The following is a 21,270-nucleotide window of genomic DNA, read 5'->3' as shown; positions in this document are numbered from 1 at the left end:
GCAGGAGGACTGCTTAAGTCCAGGAATTCAAGACCAGCTTGGGCAACACAGTGAGACCCTGTCACTAAAATGAAAAAAAAGAAAAAAAAAAAAAAGTCTTAAGATCTTGATATATATATATATTTTTTAATAGCATGGGCAGGGCACGGTGGCTCACGCCTGTAATCCCAGCACTTTAGGAGGCTGAGGCAGGTGTATCACCTGAGGTCAGGAGTTCGAGACCAGCCTGGCCAACATGGTGAAACCCCGTCTTTACTAATAATACAAAAATTAGCTAGGCGTGGTGGTGCGTGTCTGTAATCCCAGCTACTTGGAAGGCTGAGGCAAGAGAATCGCTTGAACCTGGGAGGTGGAGGTTGCAGTGAGCTGAGATCATGCCACTGCACTCCAGCCTGGGGGACAAGAGTGAGATTTTGTCTCAAAAAAAAAAAAAAAAAAGAAAAAGAAAGAAAGTGGGTCTGGCTCTGTTGCCCAGGTTAAACTGCAGTGGTGCAATCACTGCTCACTGAACCCTCAAACTCTTGGGCTCAAGAAATCCTCCTGCCTCAGCCTCCCAAGTAGCTGAGACTACAGGCCTATGCCACTGTGCCCAGCAACACAACACATCTTTTTTTTTTTATTAATTATTTTTTGTAGGGACAGGGTCTTGCCATGTTGCCTAGGCTGGTCTCAAACTCCTGGGCTCAAGTGATCCTCCCACCTTGGCCTCCTAAAGTGCTGGGATTACAGGTGTGAGCCACTGTGCCCAGTCAAGTCTTAAGATTTTGAAAGTCACATATGTAAAATGTGAAGCAATGTAAAAACAAGATCATAAACAACTATATACTGTCCTATTATCTTCCTGTAAATTAACTTGAAATTAGGTTGTCTCTATGCTTTATCATAAGAGCTCATAACTGTTTTCATTTAATTTAATAGTCTTTAATAAACATTTCTTGGGATAAGCAAGGTCATTGGCTGAAACAAAGGTTTATCAGTTAACTATGATTTTTTTTAAAACTAACTTCATGTGCAAAGCTCACTGTGCCAACACAAAGTGTACTGTTAAGCGTTGGACAGGCAAGAGCCCTACCCATTGTTCTGATTGGCCTGGAATCCAGGCTTCCCTTTAATGGTAACAGTATAGCACCGAGATTTCCTATTAGACCTACCCTTCCCACTCCCTCAGTAGGCATCTGACATAAGGCAGCCCAGTGAAAATTAACTCTGGAAATACTTAGGACTGACTGGGAAAAAGTACCTCTCTTTTTCCAAGTTTAATATGATTCTGGTGGCCATTTCTGTCACCTTATAAAGAAAGACAGATTTCAAATGAGACTGATATAAAGGAAAAGTAGAAAGCAGATAGAAAGAAATGGAGGCTTGACCCGGAGAGATGCGACAGAAGAGAGGAGAGAGAAGGCAAGTGAGAGAGAGAGCAACTCCTGATACGATGTTTGAACAACTGAACCCTGCCAGCCCACTCCCATTTTAAAAATTAAGCCATAACTGATAAATAGAATTTCAAAGTAGTTGAGGTTTTATTTTATTTTATTTTTTGAGACAGATTCTCGCTCTGTCTTCTAGGCTGGAGTGCAGTGGTGCAATGTCGGCTCACTGCAACCTCCATCTCCCAGGTTCAAGCATTCTCCTGCCTCAGCCTCCTGAGTGCCTGGGACTACAAGCACACGCTACCACGCTCGGCTTTTTTGTATTTTTATTAGACATGGGGTTTGCCACGTTGGCCAGGATGGTCTTGAACTCCTGACCTCAAATGATCCACCCAGCTCGCCTCCCAAAGTGCTGGGATTATAGGTGTGAGCCACCATGGCGGCCCTTTCCTTCATCTAAAATCTCAACTGTGGCTGGGCATGGTGGCTCACGCCTATAATCCCAGCACTTTGGGAGGCTAAGGCTGGAGGATCACCTGAGGTCAGGAGTTCGACACCAGCCTGGCCAACGTGGCAAAATCCTGTCTCTAATAAAAACACAAAAAAGTTGGGCATGATGGCGCACGCCTGTAGTCCCAGCTATTCAGGAGGCTAAGGCAGGAGAATCACTTGAACCTGGGAGGCGGAGGTTGCAGTGAGCAGAGATTGCACCAGTGCACTCCAGCCTGGGTGACAGAGTGAGGAAAAAAAAAGAAGAAAAGAAAAAAAAATGGCAACAGGAAGGAAGGACAACAGATGCCTATGCCACCTCTCAGGCCTAAAGTCTGCGGGAGAAAAAAACAGTTTAGGTGGGCTGCAGGGGAAACAGTGCATATTCTCAGAAAATGATTAGAGAAAGAAGGGGAAGAAAATGATCAGAGAAGATGATGAGGCTACCGGGAAGTTGTTGATAGAGCAGTCAGTTAAATGGTTTACAAGCCAGGAAGGACAGGAAGTGAGGACAGAGCAGGGAGTGAAGATGGCAGGGTGGTGAAGGGCATCTGCACAAGAATGGCCTGGGAAATTTGGACTTCTGCTGGTGACTGAGAGAAATGTGAGGTATGAGATGTAAAACTGGAATTGCTGAATTCCTGTTACTTCTGTTTTTTCTGCAAGGAAAACAAGCATCTGATTAGAAAGAGAATACACAATGGTCTGATGGAACTGAGAGCCAAGACAGGCTCAGAGGGAGATAAAAGAGAGTACCTAGCTATCAGAAACTAGCTCAAGACTCCTTGTCTAGACAGATTATACCTCAGAGTACAAAGGAAACCTGCAAACAGGATCTCAGAGCCCCTGTCACTGACACGTGTGTGAGGCATCTAGTGAATAAGAGAAATGATGGAAAGTGAGGACAGACAAACATTGTTCTAATTTTCAAAAAATTTGAAAGTGATTGACAAAAACTACAGGCTGGTGATTTGATGTAAATTCAAAGCAAAATTCTAGAGTCTGTTATCAAATAGCTGCTTTGTGAGCTCTAAGGGGGAGGAAACAATTATAGAGTCAGAAAGAGTTCATAAAAACAAACCATCCATCTTAATATATTTCCTTCTTTAACAGGATTACTAGATGGCAGATAACAATAGCTACCATTTATGAAGGGCCTGCAGTGTACTAGGCACTTTACCTTGAATCCTGACAACTACCCAGCAAGGTAGATATCATTCTCCTCATTTTATAGAAGAAAAAACTGAAGTCCAGAGAAGTTTAACTATTTGCCATAGTCACACAGCCAAGAGTAGGAGGACACAGGTTTCTATCACAGGTCTGTAGCACTCTAGAGTCAATGTCCCACCCATTCCTTCTCGCTGCCTCACACCTCAAACTTTTTGGAGTCACATGGCCAAGTCTTTTGTGTCTCCAAGGATAAAGAACAGAAATGTGGTCTGAAGACAGATATGTAACTAGCTGAACAAGAAGTGGTAATGAATGGACTGATGTAAGCCAAGAGGGAAGCCTCTACTGACACGCTGGAGAACTCTGTCCCTGCCCCTATTCTGGCTAACCACTTTATTAGTGAAACTTAATGATACAGAGACAGTATAATGCAGTTGTTATCAATGAAAACTCAAAAATTTGCCTCAAGACTGCTGTGTTCAGATCCTAGCTCTGCGGCTAATTCTATGACGGTGTGTAATTATTTAATGCTTCTGTACCTTAGTTTCATTATCTGTTAAATGGGGATAACAGAAACTACCTTAAAGTGGGCCGGGTGCCATGGCTCACGCCTGTAATCCCAGCACTTTGGGAGGCCAAGGGGGACGGATCATGAGGTCAGGAGATCGAGACCATCCTGGCTAACATGGTGAAACCCTGTCTCTATTAAAAATACAAAAAATTAGCCAGGTGTGATGGCACACACCTATAATCCCAGCTAATCGGGAGGCCGAGGCAGGAGAATTGCTTGATCCTGGAAGGCGGAGGTTGCAGTAAGCCAAGATCTTGCCACTGCACTCCAGCCTGGGTGATAGAGCAAGACTCTGTCTCAGAAAAAAAAAAAAAAAAAAAAGAAATTACCTTAAAGTTTGACGTAGTTTATTGTGATGAGTAAATTAGTTAATATTGTAAGGCACTTTATAAGAGTGCCCAGTACATCAGTTATTTCATGAATATCTCTAAAATAAATTGAATCCAAAATAAACAACAAAAAAACTGGAGGAAACAAAAACAACAGAGAACACTACACACATGACCTGCACATGCATGCAGACATTGCTTAAAAAGCCCAGCAGCCCTCAGACTCGAACGCATGACAGAAATATTCAGAGAACAAAAAAGAGCTCTCGGAAATTGCCTTGATAGAAATTAAAAAATTCCATAGAAGAGTTAAAGATAAAATCAAGGAAATAAGTATAATAATAATTTTAAAAAATGAAGATAAAAAAATCAAGGAAATATCCTAAAAAGCAGAAAATCAAGAGATGAAAAATAGAAAAGATAATTAATGGAAGTCTAACATGCAAATCATAGAAGTTCCAGGAAGAGTGAAAAAAAGACAAAGAAAGTAAAAAGAAATAATGCCAGAAAAATGTCTACAAGAGGATGTAAATTTTCAGACTGAAGGTGCCTCTGAGAAGCAGACACCAAGGGTGGGAAGGGGGAGTGTCGTCTGTCAAAGACTTGCACTGCTATCCGATTATTTACACTAGATATTTAATAAAAAATAAAAAATGAATTAGAAACAAAACAAACAAGCAAACAAGTATTTAGCTTTAAATGAACATCAAGACCCAGACCCAGACTCAGCCTCAGAGTCTATACAAAGGAGAACCGGAGGATAAAAGGTCAAGAAAGCAATTTCTAGCAAGGACAGTTAAAAGACATAATAATATTTAGTCAAGGTGGGGAAAAACTCTATTATGATGAGATTACGCTCTGTGGTCCATGTTTCTAAAACACACGATTTTGTGGAAGTTCTCATTTGTGGAAGATTGAATGAATGAATGAATGAATGAATGAATAAATACATAAATAAATAAATAAATAAGTAAAAACCTCCTAGAATTTAAAGTTGAGTATGAGAGATGATTTCTAACAAGTAGCGTTTTCAAAATATGGAATGAACGCCCTTGTGAGAGCATGAGTTTATGAGTTCTTCAGGCAAATGCTGGCTAACCAGTGAACAGGGTTATAACATTAGAAGAGACTACAAATCTGCCATTTTGTAACATACAGCCACAGGCTGAAAACACAATCTTTGTGTCACGTTGTTTTCAAAAGTAAGTAGTTGAAATACATGATATGTCTAAAATATTGTTTGTACCGTCACAGTCTGTGCTGGTTTCTGGATTCGGCTCCTGTGTACTCATTTTCTCAGGTTTTGACAAAAGATCTTTTGATGTGCTAAGAACATCCTCTTTTCTGTCAGAGGTGTCAAGGTCCTTTAACATACTGCAAATAAAAAAATGTTAAGCCAATCATACTACAGGCTAGACCCAATAAATGTATAATTTCAAAACCCTTAATATTTTTCTACAACTGATCAGACAATATATAACAGAAAAGAGAAGTAGTTTTTTTTAATTTCCTCAATTATAAAACTTCTTTAGCTGGTCCTCAAAGTTGTCCCTCTTCTGGTCCCAAGAGCCCTTTTCAACTTTATCTCCAATTATGTCCTTTCAGTAACCCAAGGCTTCAACCATACTGTACCACTTACATTCTTCATATAAGCCCTGCATTGCCTATTTTGGGGATTTTGCCACTGATCCCCTCAATTTGGAAAACCTGCCATTCCAATCTCTTTTTACCCAAATCACACCTGTTCTTCTAGCCCCAGCCCAAGCATTACTTCTCCAGCAAATGATCATTAACGTCTCTTTTTTCTGAGATTTCAAAGCACTTTTTCTGGACTTCTGTTATTATGCAAATATATGTATATGTGTTTGTGTGTGTCTGTATATATAATTACCTCACCACACAGATTATACAAAAACATATTAACATACAAACCTGGTCAGTCTGATTAGACAGAAAAAATACTTTACAAATAACAAAATAAATTAGTACTGAATGAGTGTTAAAGAGAGGATACTGTGGAAATCCAAAGAAAGGTAACACTTTTTGGAACTAAAGAAGGCTTTGCCAAGGAGATAAGATTTAAGCAAACTTTGAATGACAAGTATGGGGAAAGTGCCAGACTACGAAAGAAAGATTTTAAAAAGGACAATTCTATTTGCTTGACATCTGGGAATCAACCGTATTTTCCTAAAGCAGAATTTTGGAATACAACTTTCTAACTAAATCAAAACAGTGTAACTTTTTTATATTGGTTTTTAAACAATAACACTATAATTAAATAAAATGATAATGCTTTCTAGATTGTTGGTTTGACTCATTAAGACCATTGGATTATTGCAAGGGCACAAGTGGAGATAAAGCTGAAAAAGGTAAATTGTGGCCAGAAGATGCAGAATCTTGAGGGCCAGCTACAGAGGTTTTGGAAAAGAGGAGACTGAAAAACAAGTCTCTCTTCTCTGTTATATACTGTCTGACCACTTGACTTCTGAAATTCAGAGGATACAAGCAGTATTTTTTAAAACTGAAATAAAATGTAGCACAGAATTTAAGCTGTGTACTGCACAAAAAATACTGTGAAAATTCTATTTCAGTTTTATAATACATACACATATGTATACTAAGTTACAATGGGAAATGTACAAAGAGAGTCTACCTTGGAAATACTTTGCAAAATAAGCTTTTTTAATTGTTAAGACTCTAGGTAAATTTATTTATGGTATGACAATTTGATGAACTATGTAGCCACTAAAAGGAATTAAATATTAGCAATTGGAAAATAATTTAGAAATAATGCTAAGAGAAATAAAGCAGAATATAAAATTATAATTACATGTTGATTACAACAATGCAGAAATCAAATACACATGTAGAAAACGATCAAAACTGGCTGGGCGTGGTGGCTCACGCCTGTAATCCCAGCACTTTGGGAGGCCAAGGTGGGCGGATCATGAGGTCAGGAGATCGAGACCATCCTAGCTAACACGGTGAAACCCCGTCTCTACTAAAAATACATAAAAATTAGCTGGGCGTGGTCGGCGGGCGCCTGTAGTCCCAGCTACTTGGGAGGCTGAAGCAGGAGAATGGCATGAACACGGGAGGCGAGTTTGCAATGAGTGGAGATCACGCCACTGCACTCCAGCCTGGGTGACAGAGCAAGACTCCATCTCAAAAAAAAAAAAAAAAAAAAGGATCAAAACTGAAGATGGATAAAGAAAATAGTCAGAATTGTGGGACTACCAGTATTCCTTCTCTCTCTCTCTTCTTAATTTTTTAGAGATGAGGGTCTTGCTATGTTGCCTAGGCTGGGGTGCAATGGTTACTCATAGGCGTAATCATAGCATGCTACAGCCTTGAACTCCTTGGCTTAAGGGATCCTCCTGCCTCAGCCTCCTGAGTAGCTGGGACTACAGGCCACTACCACACCACCGCACCCAGCAGTGCTCCTTCTTTCTTATTTAGAATCCTTGTTAAAATGATTATATTATTTGTGTAATACATATTTTTAATAAGTAAAGAAAAAAGCCAGGCATTCAACAAGGAATCAGTATGACACTGGGAAAGCACTACACTGGATCTGAGTTCATCTCTCATTCATTTTATCATCCTGGGAAATTCCTTGCTCCTCCCTGGGCCTCAGCTGTTCTACCTGGTAAATGAGAATGCTGGTTTAGAACTGAGACCCCATACAAACTTTTGCTCAGTTTAGTATATATTATACTCTACCATTCAACTGGTCTGAGAGTAAGACTGGGATGAGGATGAAGGTAACATTGACACTTAGCAATTTAAGCTATTGATGAGTCATATGGAGTATCTATTTTTCTCATAATACTACCAGTTAACAATAATCATGTCACCAATTTGCTAAAATTGAGTGAATAACAAATACAATGGCCAATTCTATCCTGTAGGATTTTTTAAAAAAGTACTAATGTCCCAGTTCACTTCCCATATAATGGGTTAGCTTTGTGTCATTTCAGGTCAGGTTTGGAAATACAATATTTTCAGAAATATATTCCTTATGTCAAAATCAACTATATAAGGCCAGGCAAGGTGGCTTATGCCTGTAATCCTAGCACTTTGGGAGGTCAACGCGGGAGGATTGCCTGAGCTCAGGGGTTCAAGACCAGCCTAGGCAACATGGCAAAACCTCGTCTTTACTGAAAATACAAAAAATTAGCCAGGCATGGTGGCGTGTGTCTGTAGCTCCAGCTACTTGGGAGGCTGAGGCACAAGCATCACTTGAACCCGGGAGGCTGAGGCTGCAGTGAGACGAGATCACACCACTTCACTCCAGCCTGGGCGACAGAGCGAGATTATCTCAAAAAAATTAAAAAAACAAAATCAACTACATAAAATTGTTTGGAAGGTTCATGTAATTAATCATAATGGGACTTCATCTTTAGAATGCAACCAATTAAATGTATAAATAGGGTTTTACTTTTGTGAGACTTTCACTTGAATGTAAAATAATTATACAAAGCACAAAATACTTTTATATAGAAATGATATTATATAACTAAATTAAACTATTTAAAGTGTCTCAGAAACAAATAATAATGCTAATTATTTAGCTAGTTTACCTAAAGCATTTTGAAGAGGAATAAGAAGCAGAAATTTCTTCTGGAGAAGGTGGAACAAAATCTATATCATAATCATCATCATCAAATTCAATACATGGAACTTTCTCAGTTGAATGTAATTCAGCTTCTTCCAAATTCTTCTTCTTTTCGCTATTATCTACAGTAAAACAGTTGATAAATGTAGATCTGTTAACCACTAATGAGACAGAAAGAACAGGGCATGAGTGCATAAGAATGAGTGCTTCCAGCAAAAGTGAACAGGCAACCTACAGAATGGGAGAAAATTTTTGCAATCTACTCATCTGACAAAGGGCTAATATCCAGAACCTACAAAGAACTCAACCAAATTTACAAGAAAAAAACAAACAACCCCATCAAAAAGTGGGCAAAGGATATGAACAGGCACTTCTCAAAAGAAGACATTCATACAGCCAACAGACACATGAAAAAATGCTCATCATCACTCGCCATCAGAGAAATGCAAATCAAAACCACAATGAGGTACCATCTCACACCCAGTTAGAATGGCAATCATTAAAAAATCAGGAAACAACAGGTGCTGGAGAGGATGTGGAGAAATAGGAACACTTTTACACTATTGGTGGGACTGTAAACTAGTTCAACCATTGTGGAAAACAGTGTGGTGGTTCCTCAATGATCTAGAACTAGAAATATCATTTGACCCAACCATCCCATTACTGGGGATATACCCAAAGGATTATAAATCATGCTGCTATAAAGACATATGCACACGTATGTTTATTGTGGCACTATTCACAATAGCAAAGACTTGGAATCAACCCAAATGTCCATCAGTGACAGACTGGATTAAGAAAATGTGGCACATACACTCCATGGAATACTATGCAGCCATAAAAAAGGATGAGTTCGTGTCCTTTGTAGGGACATGGATGCAGCTGGAAACCATCATTCTCAGCAAACTATCGCAAGAACAGAAAACCAAACACCGCGTGTTCTCACTCATAGGTGGGAACTGAACAATGAGATCACATGGACACAGGAAGGGGAGCATCACACACCAGGTCCTATTGTGGGGAGGGGGTAGGAGGGAGGGATAGCACTAGGAGATAAACCTAATGTAAATGACAAGTTAAGGGGCACAGCACACCAACATGGCACATGTATACATATGTAACAAACCTGCACACACATGTATCCTAGAACTTAATTAAAAAAAAAAAAAAATGAGTGCTTCTGGCAAGTCACAAACAATCACACCACTTTGTATGGATCCTCTCCCTTCACACGCTAATGCTGGCTTATTTATTCATAAATGATTATTATTGAGTCAACTGGATTAAGTCTAGTGAATGCTCGACTGAGGCCAAAGACTTGCTTAGGGATTTTCATGTCTGTCTCTGGTTAATTACAAGACACATATTTGGTATCAACGTTTCTAGTTTTCAGCTTTTCACTCATATTTAAATAAGGGTAAAGTGTAACAGATAAGTCTGATAATAACATAAACATGGCTGCTTGTACAAACCACCTTTACCACAAAGTTTCCTAGTTATTTAATTCTCTCTTTTGGACTATGGGGGAAACACAACCCAAATCGTTGCTCTCTATCTTTTAACAAATTTTCCCTTCAGAAACAGAAGCATCATTGATGAGACTATAGTTTTGCTTATCATCAATCACTTTTCAGTGCTCTCTCACCCTAGAGTAACCTTAATGGGATTCAGGTGTTTAAAAATTTTACTCTCATATTCGCAACTGCTTCATAAGGTGGTTACTTCCACATGTGGGTAATCTCAGTTACTCAATTTTGGACACTTAACAATTACAAGATCTAGCTAGGAAAAACTTTGAATGTAATTTATAATACTTTAATAGTGCAATTAGTGTACATTATTCATCAATATTAGGGGGCAACAAGCCATAAAGGAATTACCGTAGAAAGGCTTAGTTTCATTGTCCAATTTACCACTGACCACCATTTAACCTCTATGGATCTTACAACAGCACCCCCCTTTTCCTCGGGAAATATGTGACAAGACCCCTGGTGGATGCCTGAAATCTCGGACAGTATCAAACCCTATAAGTACTGTGTGTTTTCCTATACATACATACCTATGATAGAGTTTAATTTATGAATTAAGCACAGCAAAAAAATGAACAATGAAATAGCACAATTATAACAATATTCTGCAATAAAAATTACGTGACTATGATCTCTTGCTCAAAATATCTTACTGTACTGTACTCACCCTTCCTCTTGTAAAGATATAAGATGATAAAAAATGCCTACATGATGAGATGAAGAGAGGTGAATAGGCATTGTGATGTAAATGGAAAATCCCAGAAATAAATTAATTCATAAACTTTCAGTTTCAAGCTGTTTTGAGTAGTGTGATAAAATCTTGCCCCGACCTGATCTGTCCACCTGAGTTGCTGTTAATCACTTAGTAGTGGTCTCAGTTATCGGATTGACTGTCGCGGTATTGCAGGCTTGTGTTTTCTTAATAATGGTTCCAAAGCGCAAGAGAAGATATGCAGTATTTTCAGACCTTGGCTGGCTGCGGGTAACTGAAACCTCAGAAAGCAAAGCTGTGGACAAGGGGAAACTACTGTATTTTCATGTATAAAATCACAGAGCTATCCTGGAAATTATATTAGCAGACTAAAACCTTCCATTTCATCAGTATTCCTGCCTTAGATATGTGGCCAACAGATTATTCAAAAAGCACCACTAAAGACCCTAACAATCTTAAGGACAAAAACTCTGTATATTCATGACTATTCCTAATGGCTAGCTCTGAATAAAAAAGTACAATGAACATACTAAAATGAAGATAAAATAATTGTTACCTCTTTCATCTTCCAAATGAGTTTTCAAAGAGTCACTTTCCTGAGCATCTTCATTTACATGCACTTCACCAATGGGGCCATCATCGATGCAAATCACATCGCTGCTTAACCATTCTGAGTCATCCTTCTGTTCCTTAGTCAAATCTATTTGCTCACTTTCAGAGAAGGATGGAGGCAAATCAGCTTTTACTGTGTTTGTTGTATAAAGCTGTGCTTTAAAAAAGTTTCTCTTAGCCTTTTTTGATTTCTGAGCAGTGCTTACCCTTACAAAGTGACTTTGGGGTGGTGTAACAAATGCTTTTGAAGTCCCAGAAGTATCAAAGTCATCCATATCATCCCAATCATTGACGGTACTGAAAGAATCTGGTGAAGAACTAAATTCTAATTTCTTGAGAGCAGTATCCCGGGATTTCTTTACAGTTGGTGTGTTTTGGGTAGTGCATAAAACTTCCTTCGGAGTCTGCAAGAAATCTGGCAATAATGGTTTTGAGCCAACTCTCTGTGTTTGCTTTCCTGCTGGAGCATTTTTAAAGAAGTCCTTGACCCTTTGCTGATTTGTGGTGTCAGGTGGAGGGTCACTGAAGGAAAAGTCTTCGGTAACATTAACATCTTTATTTCTTAATACAGGTGTTTTTGCTACTGACACATTAGTTACAGACACATTGTTATCTGAAGATGTTTTCTTTTTAAAAGTGAAACCTCTGAAAAATAATGGAAAAACTGGATTAGATAGACCCATTTTAACAAACCCCCCAACTCTACAAAACAAAACTGTAATTTTTTAAACTAATTCACACAGGTTACATTAATTGTATCCCAACTCCAACTGAGCAAAGAATCTCTCTCTCTCGATTTCAAATTTATCAAGTAACTTAAATTCTATTTGTTCTCTGGTCCTTCCCATTCAGAGGCTAATTATTTGGCTTTGAGAGTCCATTCCCACTACTTTATTTCTCAGGCTAGTAGTCCTTAGTCAATAGCATCTCCAGAGCGGGGTGAGAGCATAAATGAAAAAGGGAAGAGGTCGGGCGCAGTGGCTCATGCCTGTAATCCCAGCACTTTGGGAGGCCAAGGCAGGTGGATTGCTTGAGGTCAGGAGTTCGAGACCAGCCTGGCCAACATGGTGAAACCCCATCTCTAATAAAAATACAAAAAATTAGCCAGGCATAGTGGTGTATGCCTGAAACCCTAGCTACTCAGGAGGCTGAGGCAGGAGAATCGCTTGAACCCAGGAGGTGGAAGTTGCAGTGAGCCAAGACTGTGCCACTGCACTCCAACCTGGGTGACAGAGCAAGACTGTCTCAAAAAAAAAAAAAAAAAAGAGAGAAAAAGAAAACGGGAAGAGAGTCAAATGTGGCTACTTTTTGCTACTCTGATAAGAATTTTAAGGGGAAAAAGAGTTAAAAACTGCTAACTCTGTTAAAATCTGCAGGATAAGTAAAAGAGGCGGGAATCGTGGCTGTCTGCTGGATCTAATGATCTGAAAGTCAGTGGTGACTTCAAAGCCAAGCACCCCAAACAGAGTCTACAGCCTGGTAAAAGCATCACTTATAATATAAATTATTATCTGATATCACTAGGAGTCTGGAGGGTAGCTTAGAGGAGAGGCAGAACTGGAGAGCTATAGTTTCCTTATAAACTGTTGTTTGAAAGGATGTAAAATTATATTAAAATACTTGGCCGGGCATGGTGGCTCATGTCTGTAATCCCAGCACTTTAGGAGGCCAAGGAGGGCGGATCACTTGAGGTCAGGAGTTCAAGACCAGCCTGCCCAACATGGAAAAACCCCATCTTTACTAAAAATACGAAATTAGCCGGGTATGGTGGCGCACGCCTGTAATCCCAGTTACTGGGGAGGCTGAGGCAGAAGAATCGCTTGAACCTGGAAGGCAGAGGTCGTGGTGAGCCAAGATTGCGCCATTGCACTCCAGCCTGGGCAACAAGAGTGAAACTCTGTCTCAAAAAAGAAAAAAAAAAAGGCCAGGCATGGTGGCTCATGCATGTAATCCCAGCACTTTGGGAGGCCGAGGTGGGCCGATCACGAGGTCAGGAGATCGAGATCATCCTGGCTAACACGGTGAAACTCTCTATTAAAAAGTACAAAAAAATTAGCTGGGTGTGGTGGCGGGCACCTGTAGTCCCAGCTACTTGGGAGGCTGAGGCAGGAGAATGGCATGCACCCGGGAGGCGGAGCTTGCAGTGAGTTGAGATCGTGCCACTACACTCCAGCCTGGGCACAGAGCGAGACTCTGTCTCAAAAAACAAAAACAAACAAAAAACAAAAACAAAAACACCTACAAAACTTAAAAAACACTTGTCTGCCCAAATTTACAAGATTATTCATTTACTCAACAAATCTTTATTGAGCAAACATTATGTGCCAGGAACCATGCAAAGGTGAGACACAATCTCACCTGGTGCTGCTAAAACATACTCTACCATTAATTGACAAAGTGGGAAAATCAATGAATCTCTCAGCTTCATTTTCTCATCTGTACAATGACAGAGTTTAAAGAGAAGATATCTCATGTGTACAATGTGGTAAGTTAGTGCCTATGTGACAGCAAACCAATCAAAACACTTACGAAAATTTTGGTTTTGAAAGACTTAATTTATTATCAAGTGTTCTGGCTGAATGACGTTCTAGTTGCTCCTGTAGATTATTCTGAGGAACAGCAGCCATAATCCTAAAAAGTGAGGGGAAAAAAAATTCAGTGGAGTTAGGTATTTTGCATTAATCACAATGTTTATTAAGGGGAGGAAGGACTTGATTCAAACAGGCATTGTTCCAAGTGTGCCCAGAGCAATAGGACTTTTTTTTTTTTGGTGGGGGGGGTCAATAGACTGTTTTGACATTTACAACTAGTGACACTTGAAATATATAATCTTCAACTAACTGAAGGCTCACTTGAATAACGCAATAACCAGGTTCCCCCTCTCTTCCTCCACAATACTAAAATAAGTACAAAGGACATTAGGGAGAGGATTATTAGGAAAGGGCTTTTAGAAAAATGGGACCTAGCCTAGAAGGATAAATGGAAGCTGGAAGGGAGCGAGATGGGAGGAAATGATCAAAGTACATGGAAAGCCCAAAGAACAAATGAATAACTGAATTCTGTGCAAGGGCAAAATTGGGGAAAGGAGGAACGCCACCACCAATGAGAGCAAAGGTTTACCAGCAAGATACTATGCTTCATAATCATCTAGTTTCAACCTGAAAGAATACGTTTACCAAGCACATTTATATCTCTGTGTAACAAGCTGTGGTAATGCTGAGCTATAGCCCTCCTGGGCTTAACCACCTTAAAATTACTGGGGTTAAAGGAAGATCCTAGCTGTAATCCATGCATTAAAAAATCCTCACTTTAGCTGATAGTTGTAACCCCATAAACCCTTTTCCCTACCTTTACCAGACATCTACTTTTATTATTTTATAGCATATATCTTAGGAGGCAGGGTTAACGCTAGATGATATTTCTAGAAATATGACATTTCACATAAGCCATGTTCCACTCATTAACCTATATCTATCAACCATCTTGACTTTAGATAACAGTGAAAAGCAGAATTTAGAAGAAACTAAGTTACACTCAATTGAGAAATCTTCATGTTTATAAGCATGATCATAATACAACTTTTGTCCTTCTCCAGAAGGAATTATTTCTGCTGCTTTTTCCTCTTTAACCTGCTTTAGGTAATATAGCTAGTTATTTAATAAACATTGAATAACTCACATTGGCATGTGAATTATATCTTAATTGTTACCCCAAAAAAGTAGATGGAAGGAATAAATCCCTACATACCTATCACCCAAATTCAACAATTATCAACTCATCCAATATTGTTTCAGCTATACATACGCCCTGAGTTCCTTACTCCACAATTTTGGAAGGCCACCTCCCAAAATAGTGACATTTAGATTCTGTTATTACTTCTTTCACTCATTAGCAGGAATACTTTTTGTTTGTTTGTTTTCTTTCTGAGACAGGGTATTGATCTGTTGCCCAGGACACAGCACACTGGCTCAATCACAGCTCACCACAGCCTCGACCTCTTGGGCTGGAGTGATCCTCCCACCTCAGCTTCCTGAGTATCTGGGACTACAGGTGTACACTACCACAACCCAGCTAATTTTTAAATTTTTAGTAAAGACAGGGTCTCACCATGTCACCCAGGCCGCTCTTGAACTCCTGCGCTCAAGTCATTATCCCACCTCAGCCTGCCAAAGTGCTGGGATTACAGGTGTGAGCCATGCCTAGCTAGCTCTAAGACTTTTATCATAAGTTTCAAAATAATGATGCAGTACACTAAAAGCCCATACCTCACTACTATACAGTATATGCACGTGGCTGGCAGCAGTGGCTCATGCCTGTAGTCCCAGCACTTTGGGAGGCTGAGATGGATGGATTGCTTGAGCCCAGGAGTTTGAGACCAGGCTGGGCAACATGGCAAAACCCTGTCTCTACAAAAACTACAAAAAAATTAGCCTGGCATAATGGTGCAGGCCTGTGGTCCCTGCTACTCAGCAGTTTGAGGTGGGAGGATTGCTTGAGCCTGGGAGGCAGAGGTTGCAGTGAGCAGAGATTAAGAAGTCTACACTTGTATCTCTTAAATATATTATTAATAATAAATAAAAAATGATATTCATTCTTTCACCACCTTCAAACAGTGAATTTTTTTTCAGTATCATTATGAACTCATGGATTAAACATATTAGGTGTGTTTCAATCCAATACAGTGATCATCCTTATTGATTCTCAAATTGACTCATGTTTTGCCAGTGGGAGTTTTCAGGTGGGCTCTTCAGTCCTTACGACTTAACCTTATGAGTCATTGAGAGCTTCCTTCCTATATGGCATGAAAAGATGTTCCAGGCTTATCTTGTGCATTTTTTTTGCCCGATTTGGAATCAGCCATTTCTTCAAGCATCCCTAATTCTTGTTTTCTTTTTCTTTTTTTGAGACAGGGTCTCACTTTGTTGCCCAGGCTGGAGTGTAGTGGTGGCTCACTGCAGCCTCTGCCTCCCCAGCTCAAGTGTTCCTCCCACACAGCTGAACCACAGGTGCACACCACTATGCCCCACTAATTTTTTTGTATTTTTGGTACAGATGGGGTTTCACCATGTTGCCCAGGCTAGCCTCGAACTCCTGTGCTCAAGGGATCCTCCTGCCTTGACCTCCCACAGTGCTGGGATTGCAGGTGTGAGCTACTGCACCTGGCTTCCCTGATTCTTTTTAATGGAGAATATTTTAAGACCTTGATCTCTGCAGTTCCTAGGGCACCTCACCATTTGGAATCCAGTTTAAAAGTACTGATCTTGGCTGGGCAAAGTGGCTTACTCCTGTAATCCCAGCACTTTGGGAGGACGAGGTGGGCGGATCACAAGGTCAGGAGATTGAGACCATCCTGGCCAATATGGTGAAACTCCATCTCTACTAAAAATACCAAAATTAGCTGGGCATGGCGGCATGTGCCTGTAATCCCAATTACTTGGGAAGCTGAGGCAGGAGAACTGCTTGAACCAGAGGCGGAGGATGCAGTGAACCAAGATTGCGCCACTGCAATCCAGCCTGGCAACAGAGCTAGACTCCATCTCACTAAATAAATAAATAAATAAATAAATAAATAAATAAATAAATAATAAAATTATTGATCTTTTGTTTAGGTGTCCTCTCTCCAAGGTGCTGTACAATGTGGAGGTCTTTCCCACATTAATAAATGATGTGAAGTGATAAAGAGTGAAGTCAGACTACTGCCCTCTCAGAATTTCAACATCAACAAAGTAGACTACTGACAAGGAGGCAGAGGTACACAGATCTTCAGTCTTATGACACTAAGCAGAACAAAGTGGTCCATGGCATCATCACTTACCCTTTTCTCATATTCCTTGCATAACTTATTTATTTTTGGATCAAAACTAGTCATGGTATTCTAATAACAGAGATTTCCTACATTACTGCACAGCATGGTTTTATGTTTATTTAGCCATCCCAGGAGAACAATTGTTTGGTTAACTATTTTACAACTGTAGTGATTACACTATGGATTCACAGCTAGCATGCAGTCAATCTTAACTCTGAGTGGACCTCTTCCTGCTTTTGATATGCACTGCTCTTTGGTTATTCCTCAAGAGGTAGCACCCTCCAGCCAGAATCACATTCTGAAGTATGGTAATAAGTACATAATTTTCTTACTGAAAATCCTCAGTGGGAATGCTTTTAAGAAGTTGGTGAGTACTAAGAACTATAAGGGTGTCTCTTCTGTACATATTCCATTAAACTATCAATACAATTGTTTGACACAAAAAGAAAATTGTTCACCAACATGCCTCCTCTACTCAGGAGACTGAGGCAGGAAGACTGTATGAGGCCAGGAGTTCAGGGCTGTAGTGCACTATGATCGTACCTGTAAACAGCCACTGCACTATAGCCTGGGCAACACTGTGAGACCCCATCTCTTTAAAAAAAAATGTTCATCCACAATAACAAAGATCAGTGATAAAGGAGAAAAAATAACTGAAAACAAATAAATTGAGGCTAATGAAGTTTCACAATATTAAAAAAAGGAACAATTTCTGGGTACAATGAGCACTCAGAAACCAAAAAAATAAACCTATGAATTAGAGTGACCACAAGAATCACAAATTCAATCTGGAAAATGATTAAAATTTTCTCCTACATATATGAAAGAAGCTATCATGCCATTACAAAAGCATATAAATAAGCAGGCCAGGAGCGGTGGCTCACGCCCATAATCCCAGCACTTTGGGAGGCTAAGGCGGGAGAATGGCTTGAGCCCAGGAGTTTGAGACTAGCCTGGGCAACATAGGGAGATCCTGTCTTTAGCCAGGCACGGTGGCACACACCTACAGTCCCAGCTACTCAGGGAGGCTGAGGCGGGAGGATCCCTTGAGCCCAGGAGTTTAAGGCTGCAGTGAGTAATTCTGTGCCGCTGCTCCAGCCTGGGTGACGGTGAGACCCTGTGTTTAAAAAAAGTCACAGGTGGCCGGGCGCAGTGGCTCAAGCCTGTAATCCCAGCACTTTGGGAGGCCGAGACGGGCGGATCACGAGGTCAGGAGATCGACACCATCCTGGCTAACACGGTGAAACCCCGTCTCTACTAAAAGCTACAAAAAACTAGCCGGGCGAGGTGGTGGCGCCTGTAGTCCCAGCTACCCGGGAGGCTGAGGCAGGAGAATGGCGTGAACCCGGGAGGCGGAGCTTGCAGTGAGCTGAGATCCGGCCACAGCACTCCAGCCTGGGGGACAGAGCGACACTCCGTCTCTATAATAAAAAAAAAAAAAAGAATTTTTCAAGTAGGCTGGGCACAGTGGATCACACTTGGAATACCAGCACTTCGGGAAGCCAAAGCAGGAGGATCACTTGAGCCCAGGAGTTGGAGGAGCAGCCTGGGCAACAAAGACCTGTCTCTACAAAAACTACAAAAATTAGCTGGGTGAGGTGGCACGTGCCTGTAGTCCCAGTTACTCAGGAGGCTGAGGTGGGAAGGATCATTTGAGCCCGGGAGGTAGAGGTTTCAGTGACCCATGATCACCCCACTGCACTCCAGCCTGGGCAACAGAGACCCTGTCTCAAAAATAAAAAAAGAATAAAAGTAAACACAATAACCCTTTAGAGAGAGAGAGAGAGAGAGAGATGGGATGGAGAAAAACATAGTGGAAAAAAAAAGAGTGCCTTTTCTTTGAAATAAGTGACACTAAAGTTACTGGTTGGGGATCTATCAAAATTAAGACTAGGTCAAACCTGACTTTTTATTCATTTTGTTGTCAAAGATGGCTATTTCAGTCTATCAAGGGATAGACTGCCAAAAAGACTACTCTAAGACATTCAGTGCCAAGTAACATTTAGATGTTTCTGTTTCCAGTCTTCTGCTAAAAGTGGAGATTTTAGGGGGTGGTTCCTGAAAAACAGAGCCTGGGCTCTGTAAGCCTCACTCAGTGACTGTTCAAAGGGGAGGAGTTACTTTCCCTGGGGCAAAGGTGGTGAGCCTAAGAACAATCAAAAAATCTAATTTTTGTATTTTTTTAAGTTGAGGTATTTATGAACCTCAACTTCATCTTAACTGGGGAACTAGGGCAAGCAACTTTCTGTTCTCTGATAAAATTAAACATCAAACATAATTTCTAAGCGAAGATTTTTGACAGAATTTTATGTCATATGTTCTCTTCGTTTATTGTTTCTCAAACTTCTTGATTCATATATATAGAATCATACAGTATGTATTATCAATGCATTTTTGAAAAGGTGTCTAATAAAACTCAAACTATGTCTAACAAACACATTAAAACACAAAATTACAAGTATTTAAAATCTGGAACCAACAAATACCACATATTTTACACTAGGGGTGAATCCATTAAAAACAACAGCAAAAACAATATTGTTCTCTCATTTTCACTCCTATATTGGATGCTCTTGCCAATGCAAAAATATTCGAAAAACAAAATACTAGAAGAGATGAGATTATCATTACATGTAGACAACCTGATTATATACCAACACAATCCAAAGAAAATCAGTCATAACAATAGATAATTAGAACTTCAGAAAAGTGGTTAAAGATAAATATAGCTATAAATGTAGAATAAATGTAGCGTAAAATTTCAGACCCTTCATAGTTTTTGACTTAATAGATGCACACAGAGAGAGAGAGAGAAAACAGATGGAAAATATGAGAAGTTAAGAGACATGGAAGACAGAGTAAGAAAGTCTAACATAAATCTAGCCAGGGTTCCAGAAAGAAGAGAAAATTGGGAAGAATTAATATTTGAAAAGATAACAGCTGGAACTTTTCCAGGACTAATTAAAGACACTAACCTTCAGATTTGAGAAAGTCAAAAAATTCCAAGCAGAGATAAAAAGAAATCCACATCAAAATATATCACTGTGTACCATATGGACAAAAAATTGATTTCTCTTTAGCAAAAATGAAAATCTAAAGACAGTGGAATGATAACTTCAATGTGCTGATAGAAAATAACCCAGAATTATTTTCCCAGAAAAAATATCCTTCACAAATCAATGGCAATGAATTGTACACTAGGTTTTTAAAGGTGAATTTCATGGTATATGAATTATATCTCAATAAAGCTGTTATTTTTTAAAAGTAGCTATAATAACAGCAACAGGTAAGTGTTGGCAATGATGTGGGGAAATCAGAACCCTCATATACTGCTGGTAGGATTCTAAAATGGCACAGCCATTTTGGAAAACAGTCAGGCAGTACCTCAAAAAGCAAAACGTAGTCACCATGTGTACTAGTCCATTTTCATACTGCTATGAAGCAATACTGAGAGTGGGTAATTTATAAAGAAAAAGAAGTTTAATGGACTCAGTTCCACATGGCGGGGGAGGCCTCACAATCATGGCAGAAGGTAAAGGAGGGGCAAAGGCACATCTTATATGGTGGCAGGCAAGAAAGTGTGTGCAGGGGAACTGCCCTTTATAAAACCATCAGCTGTCGTGAGACTTACTCTCACAAGAACAGCATGGGAAAAACCCATGTTCAATTACCTCCCACAAGGTCCTTCCCATGACACATGGGGATTATGGGAGTCACAATTCAAGATGAGATTTGAGTGGGGACACAGGCAAACCATATCACCACGTAACCCAGCACTTTCACTCCTAGCGATATATGCGAAAGAGTGACAAATGGGTATTCAAAATAAATACTTGTACACAAATGTTCACAGGAGTATTATTCACAATAGCCAAATTCAGAAACCACTCAAATGTCCATCAAGTGATGAATGGATAAATAAAATGTGTATATCAACAAAATATTATTTGGCCATATAAAAAATATAGTACTGATAAATGCTACAATAATGATGAGCCTTGAAACCATTATGTTAAGTGAAAGAATCCAGTCACAAAAGATGAAATAGTGTATGATTCCATTTA

At 39.8% G+C, this 21,270-nt stretch overlaps 1 protein-coding gene and 1 non-coding gene across 3 annotated transcripts in view; one reads left to right on the top strand and one right to left on the bottom strand.

Moving 5' to 3' along the window:
- BLM (BLM RecQ like helicase) overlaps positions 1-21,270 on the bottom strand; it is a 101,201-nt gene that overhangs the window by 59,871 nt on the left and 20,060 nt on the right. The window contains exons 2-5 of one of the 2 annotated variants that reach the window (XM_023195393.3): positions 13,930-14,031; positions 11,345-12,045; positions 8,513-8,669; positions 5,176-5,303 (exon numbers count right to left, since the gene is read on the bottom strand). In XM_023195393.3, the coding sequence (XP_023051161.2) occupies positions 5,176-5,303; positions 8,513-8,669; positions 11,345-12,045; positions 13,930-14,027 (1,084 nt within the window). In that variant the 5' untranslated portion in view covers positions 14,028-14,031. Of the gene's footprint in view, positions 1-5,175; positions 5,304-8,512; positions 8,670-11,344; positions 12,046-13,929; positions 14,032-21,270 lie in introns of those variants that run through there. The other variant, XM_023195394.2, reaches the window with a different exon arrangement.
- On the top strand, positions 4,767-4,836 carry LOC111528654. Its single transcript, XR_002727107.1, has one exon. It is a non-coding gene; the product is annotated as a small nucleolar RNA SNORD18 (small nucleolar RNA).

This window comes from Piliocolobus tephrosceles, chromosome 6 (assembly GCF_002776525.5).
Source record: "Piliocolobus tephrosceles isolate RC106 chromosome 6, ASM277652v3, whole genome shotgun sequence".
Classification (NCBI taxonomy): domain Eukaryota; kingdom Metazoa; phylum Chordata; class Mammalia; order Primates; family Cercopithecidae; genus Piliocolobus; species Piliocolobus tephrosceles.
This window is presented reverse-complemented; position numbering and strand designations above follow the sequence as displayed.